We start from the raw sequence: 9001 nt of genomic DNA on the forward strand, positions 1-9001 counted from the left end.
TGGCATGCTAGGAACCATTTCTAACACTGCATCCAAAATGGCCGACATACAAAAAAGCACATTTTATGGAAAGGAGAGAAGCATGTAAAATTAAGCTTTTTAATTAATTATTTTTTTTACTATTATTAATACATAAATATATTAGTTTATTAAAGTGTCAGAAACAATACATTTAGCTTTCAAAGCAGTTAACTTGTTTGTGCCTCAAAATATCATCCTTTTTTAAATGTCCACTATAGTGGACACCAGGACCATCTTAATGTAATTGACTGCATGTTGTAGGAGGCAGAACAATTAGAGAATGACAATCATATTTAAATCACTTTTATGTTAAATTTGGAGTTCGGCTCTCTTTCAGACTAAACTGTTTCAGGAATTTCAACACAAAAAAGGCTTTTGTTTAGTTTTTGTTACATTAATGTTAGATTAATATCCCTTTACAGCCATATCCTGTACAGTTTTGTTGTCTGAGTGGCGACCGTTTTAAACTAAAATTGTCCTGTGGTTCACTACAGTGGACATGCTGTGAAATTTAATATAAAAACAAAATGTAAAAAATGTAGGAAATCACAGAAAAAGGAAAAATAGAAAAAAATAATTTTTTCGGGTCTCAGGAGAAATATTTCATGGAAGAAACTTTTTCTTTTTCATTAAGAACACAAACTAAATACTTTTTTCTAAATTGAAAAAAATGATTGAGCTTATTTTACCAATATGCCTGGATTTTTCTTGAATTGTAACTTTTGAATGTAATATTATGTGTCTAAAATATATATATATATATATATATATATATATATATATATATATATATATATATATATATATATATATATATATATATATATAATTTTTTTTTTATTTATTTATTTTTTAATTTAAAGGCAACATGGCTTAAAGGCCATTTTATGGATTTTATTTTATAAAGGGAAGAAAATACAAAGCAAATGCAAGATCTGTAAGTCTCTTTCTGTATGAGAGATTATGTAAGTTATATATGTATTTTTTTTTTTTTTGGAAACTCAAAAAAAAAAAGAAAAAGAAAAATGATGAAATGGTTTACAATGATTTTCCTAAGATGAAAGCCATTTTAAAAGGTTAAATAAATTTGAAGCAATTAATCAATTTATAAAAATGAAGTAATAAAATTGTAAATAATATTACTAAATAAAACGTAATAAAAGAATAATAAAAAATAAATACTAAGCGGATTGTGGCATTATGACCGGCAGAGGGCGCTAGAGCATTCAGGCGGACACATCGGCGTGTCAGAATTTGTCCCAATCTTCACGCACCTGGCAGAGAAATCAGTCGACCAAAACCAACGTTATTCCAATAACATCTGGGTGCTGTACACGAGCTTTGGTGCTATATTGAATGGTAGGAAGTCAATGAACGCGTTTTATGATCAATATGTATAAATTTACAATTATTTAATACGACATTTTCCGTTAAAGTTTTGAGCGTTCCGATGTTTGCTAAGTTTTGTCTCGTGCAAATCAGTTTAGTGCTAGCCGAGACTGTCTTGACATGTTTACCTAGCATTAGACCTGTATAACTTATATTAAAGTTAAATGTAAATATTGATATGACTTCTCATTATGCCCCTTTTCATTTGTTTGACTGAAATTCTGACCTTAACACCGCAAGATGGATGTGAAAATGAATCCTATGGAGACCCAGAAGATCATTCTGAACAGCACATGCACTGTCTCTCTGCACGACCGGTAAGAATTTATTTTTGCATTTATATTAAGGTAAAGTTGCTATAATATTCACACATTTGAACTTTCTCCTTATTAATATTATTTCAGAAAAGTATTCTTTACCAATGGAAATCATTTTAACAGTCAATGACTATCACATCAAAAGTACATTGTTCACAGTCAAATCAAATAAATGATGCTAATGTTGTTTTCAAGTCATACTTGCACGTGACTTTAGATTTGAGAGCGAAAGTACCTGGGTAAACAATATAGGCAAGTTGTCACTGAACGAATCTGCGAATATAAAACCAACATTTCCCCTGATAAAGGCAAGTGTTTGCCGAAATGCTTAGGCCCAGTTTTAAGGATGAGCCATGTCAATAAAAGCTTTTTAATATTTTTTTCCACATTTTTGAGTGCTTTAGACTTTCTTTTGCTGTTTATTCTGATAAATACCTTACCCAAAGAGCACCGATGCAATAATTAATCTACCCCTGAGCACTTTTTGTTTGATTTTACATTCATGATGTTGTTTGAAAGGTTTCCCTGAAATACTCTTGTTTACAGTGCAGCTGAAATATTGTGTTTGTCTTTCTTCCTTCCTCCAGCTTCACCAGTTTGCTGAAGCATCAGGCTGCAGATGTGATGGCCATCGCTGCCGCAGGGAACCAGCAGACTGCAGCCTCACTGAAGAATCAGCGTCTGGCTCTGGAGATGGCCAACAGACCTTCTGTGCTAGCCGCTCTACACAATACAGCTGTCAGACACATTCTCTTTGACACAATACAAAACTATCAGAGCTGCTGATCTCAGCGTGCTAGACTAAATCATTTCTGGCACTCTTCCTTTCTGCAGCATATAAATAATCAACTGTGCAAAGTGAACATGAACGTGAAGGCGAGGCTCGGCCATCCTGTGGGGAGAGGGGGCATGATGGGATTGCACGGGCAGATGAGAGGAGGAGGAAGAAGCAGAAGAGGAATGGTCAAAGGATTTTGTACAAAAAAGAGTGAGTGACCGAGTAGATGAAACGAACAGTAGTTCAAATCACACGTACAAGCATGTGTTTCTGTGTGCAGGTGTGAATAGACTGCCAGGTAAAGTCAACACTGTAGGTGTAGCTGTTCAGAGAGGGTGGAGCCAGCAACAGCCTGGAAGCAATATGAATTGGGCTGGACCAATGGGACCCAGAGGGGGAGGAGCCATTAAAAGGACAGGTATAACACCTGCTGAAGTTCACCGTTATCTGAATCAGGGGTGCCCAAACTCGGTCCTAAAGGGCCGGTGTCCTGAAGATTTTAGCTCCAACTTGCCCTAACTCACCTGTAGGGATGGTTCTAGAAAGCCTATTAAGCTTGATTAGCTAGCTCAGGTATGTCTGATTAGGTTGTAACTTAACTTTGTAGGACACCGGCCCTCCAGAACTGAGTTTGGGCACCGCTGATCTAAATCATAAGTCTCAAACTTGATTCCTGGAGCGCTGCAGCTAGGCAAAGTTTTGCTCCAACCTTAATCAAACACAGCTGATCCAACTAATCAAGGTGTTCAAGACTACTAGAGACTACTAAGCAGGTGAATTGGAGGTGGTTGAAGCTAAACTATGCAGAGCTGCGGCCCTCCAGCAACTGAGTTTAAGACCACTGATCTATATGCTTATTGCTTAGAGATTGTAACCTGGATACCTATCTTATTGGCATCTTTAAAATGTGTTGTGTTACTAAATTACTTTCATGCTGTAGGACAAAACCAACTATTTTAATTTGTTCTAAAATTGTTAACTTCAGACTGAAATGATTGAAATCAAGTGTGCTTCGTATAAATGACAACTTGTTTTTATTGTTTGGATTCTTCAGAAGGAAATGTAGTGCGACAGGTGCTACATCCAGGAGCAGCACAAGGTATGAGAGACTTGTTTTACTTTTATTGTAAAATGAAATGTTTATCTTTTATTGATTACATTATTGATTTTTAATATGTTGTAATATTTTGCCAGACTCACCTGACTCACACTTTCGACAACTCCTTGTTTAGATTGTAGCACCTGTTCTCTATAGATTAACAAGACATTTTGAGCTCTGATGGTTTCATTGTGCTTTTTTTATTTTATTTTTTATTTTTTTTTTACAGTGATTAAAACTAGATTTTGAAAAGGGCTATATGACAATTAGTGGTTTAATGCAAGGACTCCCAAACTTTTCAGCCCACGACCCCCAAAATAGCAATGCAAGCGACCCCCAATATCTTCTAAGGTGGTTATAAATACAGAAATCTTGCTTGCAATGGCGCACACACACCAATAGACCCAAGTCTGTTTAATTTAATTTAATGTTTGTCAGTGCTGTAAATGAGCCAGAAAGTTTAACCTGGTGTTGTAAAATCAATCTGCTGCATCTGACGCTATTGCAGTGTCTTTAATATTATGTAATTACCCCAGGGGTTGCAACCAAATAAAACTAGTAACTATAATCTATTATAGTAACTACATACAGTACGAAATACAGGGGTGGCCAACCCGGTTCCTGGAGAGCCACCTTCCTGCAGATTTCAGTTGCTACCCATATCAAACACACCTGAACCAATTAATTAGGACCTGAACACCACGTGATAATTACAGGCAGGTGTGTTTGATATGGGTTGCTACAGAAACCTGCAGGAAGGTGGCTCTCCAGGAACAGGGTAGGCCACCCCTGCAGTGTTATATAGTAACTATAAACAACTATGGATTATGGATAGAATATAGTAATTCCTATGGTTTATTAAAAATTAATAGATTTTTGGAAATCACCAGGTGACCCGTCTTCATTGTCCCGTGACCCCTCGGGGGGTCCCAACCCCCACTTTGAGAACCACTGGTTTAATGGATCACAAATCTCATGATTTGGATCACATAATGTTTTTAGTCACAGATTGGGCCATTTTTCGCATCAGCCATAAAGGGGAGGAGACAAATGTAATTTGCTTTCCATTTATTACATAAACAGTATTACAAGAAACTTTTGATTTTAACAAACAGAACTTAGAACCTGTACATTTATTAAAAACAAAATGAAGAAATCATAAGCTGAATAAAAATAAGTTGTAAAATATTAGTACTGTGAAAAATTCACTGTTACTACAACTGTTGCTGATAACACTAAATGTTTAAATCCATTGTTATAATTTGTACAATTCATATTTATTTTTAGTTCATGTTTTCAGTGGCATATTTTTGATGGCTGATTGTCATCACCTTTTGGTTAAATAATGTAATTGCTGCCTACAACTTTCATTTTTGACCGTGATTTTGATTTTTACCATAAACATCAGTGGTTACATCTAAAACTATAAACTGTTATCCCAGTTCTTCTGTGTTATTTGACTGTTTGTACCTTCGTTACCAACCTCAGAAGACTAAAGACTGAATCTCTTTCTTGATTCTTGCATTTTTCAAACAAAGGTTTTAATGCTGTGATTCGAAGGATTAATAAAAATATGCAAATCGCCAACATTTATAATTTATTTTGCGTGGGTGTTGAGATCCTAATCTTTTAATGACTAATTGTGCAGCTTACACTGAGTACAGGCTAAACTAGTGACAGAAAACACCTTCAACCTAAGAAATCCACTACATCCCAATTAACCTACCACAACTTCTCCCCTTATCATTATATTTTACAGGAAAGCATGCTTTCATACATGTGGTCTGAATGATGCGAGAGGCGATCTCTCTGTGATCACTACACATTTAAGATGAATCTACGGAGAAAAAAAGGATTAATCCGCGGGTCACGTGTGTTCCGAACTGTGGGTTGTGATCAATATAAATCACAAATGAACCGTGATCCTTTACACCCATAATGACAATTCAAATCTTTCTGATTTTCAAGAAACTTTCAAAAAAAAAAAAAAAAAAAGCCAGCAACATTAACTAAAAACATGTACTCCATGACAAACAGCATAAACATTGCTACACATTGAATTGAATATATGCATGTAAATATATTTTACATTTACATATATTTTTTGCTTTTGGCTCGTTCGCAGTCCAGCGACCATCATATAAATGGTATGATTGCAGCAATTTATTTGTTTTTAAAATACTAGGTTGCTAATACAATAATTCATTGATAGTTTTTAATGACAAACAAACGAACATAGTACAATTATGACTAAGGACACAAATAAAAGCTTCCAAATGTCCCCAAAAATTTTTTTTCGCTGACTTACTCATTTATTTCAGCTCTTTTAAGTGATCTATTCAGTACGTCTGTTTTCATATATTTCACATACCTGTTTTTCTGTTACAGCTATAAACTCTCGTCCTGTGTGCGCAGGCCGTGGTCATTTTACACCCATCAGTAAGAAGGCATATTCAGGGTACAGCCGAGTTAGATTCGACAGCCCCCAGGTTCCAGCCACTCGGGAGCAGTTGGATGAACAACTGGATGAGTACATGTCCAAGAGCAAGAGCCATCTGGATGCAGAGCTGGATGCATACATGGCTCAGGTTGATCTGAAGCACATAGTGTGAGGACTTGGCATGAGAGTTAAGCTCCACTGCATATTCTTTAATCCTAATGGAGCATGTAATCTAACTTGCAGATGGACTGCTCAGTTACAGTGTGATTTGTTCTTATTGATCGACTTCATCAGACCTAAACTTATTGTGTATAGTTGTTGCATTTCTCTGAGCTCTGCTGCTTCGAAACCCTGAACTTTCAATTTGCTACTCTAATTCAAGAATCGTTATTTTTCCTGTAGTCACACCGAACAGAACAAGAATTGAAAGCTTTCTGAAGGCTTGCGCTGCTTTCTAGGAAAGCTATTTTTCAGGAGGGCAGCATGATAATGTTTCTGAGAAAACGGTTTAACAGTTTATTTGATGAGCACTTCCGATGAATGCTTGCACTCATAGGATATGAATTGCCTCTCAGTTCGAAGTTTGATAGCTGATCATTTTGATAAGCTGTTTATATTAATAAAACAAAAAATGTGTTTACTAGGTGACATTTGTATTTCCTCATGTTTTGGTTGTTAAACTGTATCAAGAACCACAAGACTGATAATATGGTGATATTTTGGTTAAGCATGTAATCATACTCGAAGTATTTGCATTAGAACTCGTCTGAAGAAACTACTTTATGTAAGCAATCCTTTTTCTAAACAGTGTTTCGTATCATTCCTATATGATACAATTGTCCAAGATTGACTGTATACTTGTATACTGTTACTTTGTGTGTGTTACAGATGGTGATTTATAAAAGAAATGTTATATTCTTTAATAAAAACATGTTTGGTATTGGCCATCTTTGTCTTCGGCTTTATTTTTACATTTTTTGTGTAACTTGAAATCTGAAGTAAAATGTAACGTTTTTATTTACTTGCCATTAATTGTAACTTTTTTTTTTCACAGTTATGCATCATTTGAAGCTGATTATTTTCAAAATTCCATCCCAAAGGTAAGCCATTAATCAAAACACATCTGCTAGTATCACTTATATAAAACAATTTCCAGTTTAAAATTTGTTTTGTAGTATTCCCCCCTTTCCAGTTATGGATCAGTCAAGCCGCAGCACCACAGGATTGTTTGTGCAGGCTCCTGTTGCTGTGGAAACAACCGAGTTGGCCTCTCTTTAGAAATCCATTTCCGCCAAAAACTGTGTCCTTTTATTCTGTCATTTGGTCTATCAGTGCTTTTATAGTAGCCAACCCAGAGAAAGATGTTTCAAGCATGCTTCAGTTGGATCTTGTTTATCCTTTTCCTCATAGTGTGTGGTTCCTTGGATTATAGAAGCATCAGATGACTCAACCTCTGAATCCCACTGCATTAGAGCCAGTATCCAGAGTCTCTGCCTGCATGATGAGGCTGTTTTTCTGCACTCAAGCAACTTCACACAGGTCCAGCTAAATGGCATCCCCTATATGTAGTCTCTGGGTGAAATGCACTGGTAAGAAACAAAATGACTCCTATGTCACATAAGAGTCTGTTTCTGATGAGTTTATTTCTTGGGATTGTGTTTTTCTATTGTGTGTAGATGGATGGAGGGATAGATTGACATAGATAGATAGATAGATAGATAGATAGATAGATAGATAGATAGATAGATAGATAGATAGATAGATAGATAGATAGATAGATAGATAGATAGATAGATGGATGGATGGATGGATGGATGGATGGATGGATAGATGGATAGATAGATAGATAGATAGATAGAGTTGAAACCAGAAGTGTACATACGCTGTATAAAAAGGCACATAACCATTTAAAAAAAAAAAAGTCAGATGTTAATGTGACTAAACTTTTTCTCTTTTAGGTAAGTTAAGATTATTAAATTTGTTTCTGTTATGCTTAACTTTTCTTGAAAGTCAAGTTTACGTACAATAAGATTATTATGCCTCTGAAAAAGCTCAGATATTGGTGTCAAGGTTTTGGAATTGGCCAATTGACAACATTTGAGTTAATTTGAGACGCATCTGTATAATAGTATTTAAAGAAAACCTCAAACGCCCTGCTTTCTTTTGGACAACATGGGGAAATCAACAAAAAAGGCAGATTACAATTAGCTAAATTACACTGGGGAAAAAGAATAATTTTTGGAGACATGTCCTGGTGTTTGATGGAACTAAGATTAAACTGTTTGGCCATAATGACCAGTGTTATATTAGGAGGACAAAGGGGAAAGCTTACAAGCCTTACAAGACTTGTCCACTTAACAGCATAGATGACATCATGAAGAAAGAACATTATGTAGAAATTGAAACTGAAGCAACATCTCAAGACATTAGCCAGGAAATTAAAACTTGGCCACAAATGGGTCTTCCAAACAGACCATGACTCAAATTAGTTAAAATGTGCTTTAAAGACTGCAGAGTGAATGTTTTGGAGTGGCCATCACAAAGCCCTGACTTCAATACTATAGAAAATTTGTGGGCAAAGTTGAAAAAGCTTGTGGAAGTAAGACAGCCAACAAATCTGACTCGGTTACACCAAAATTCCTCAAAATATTGTGAGAAGCTTGTGGAAGGATACCCAAAACATTTGACCAAAGTTATACAGTTAAAAAAGCAAAGCAACACTAAGAATACACTAAGGAAATGTATGTAAACTTTTGACTGTCTAGAAATAATAATAAAAAATTCTCTTATTATTCTGGCATTTAGCAAATGTAAATGATTTAGGTAATCCTAATGGACCTAAAATAGTCAATGTTTAGTATGATTTACCGTCAGATGTTTATTTGAAAAAAAATGGTTATGTTCCCTTTTTCAGGTTGTATGTAAACTTCTGGTTTCAACTGTAGACAGACAGACAG

At 35.4% G+C, this 9001-nt stretch overlaps 1 protein-coding gene across 3 annotated transcripts; it reads left to right on the forward strand.

The window, feature by feature from the left end:
• The first annotated feature begins 1249 nt into the window (after positions 1-1249).
• chtopb (chromatin target of PRMT1b) lies at positions 1250-6989 on the forward strand. Of its 3 annotated transcripts, none has more exons than XR_015510640.1 (7): positions 1250-1380; positions 1651-1727; positions 2315-2465; positions 2562-2715; positions 2786-2923; positions 3560-4209; positions 4364-5580. XR_015510640.1 is itself a non-coding variant. In NM_001431062.1 (7 exon segments), coding segments are annotated over 6 exon segments (777 nt in total). In that variant the 5' UTR covers positions 1250-1380; positions 1651-1662; the 3' UTR covers positions 6217-6989.
• The last annotated feature ends 2012 nt before the right edge of the window (positions 6990-9001 follow it).

This window comes from Danio rerio, chromosome 16 (genome assembly GCF_052040795.2).
Source record: "Danio rerio strain M-AB ecotype USA chromosome 16, GRCz13ab, whole genome shotgun sequence".
Lineage (NCBI taxonomy): Eukaryota > Metazoa > Chordata > Actinopteri > Cypriniformes > Danionidae > Danio > Danio rerio.

What these genes read in the sequence shown, in the direction of transcription:
- chtopb (XM_087286262.1), top strand. An exon ending in AGGATTTTGTACAAAAAAGA is followed by an intron (nt 2,716 to 2,785) that starts GTGAGTGACCGA and finishes TTCTGTGTGCAG; the next exon opens with GTGTGAATAGACTGCCAGGT. An exon ending in ACATCCAGGAGCAGCACAAG is followed by an intron (nt 3,605 to 6,019) that starts GTATGAGAGACT and finishes CTGTGTGCGCAG; the next exon opens with GCCGTGGTCATTTTACACCC.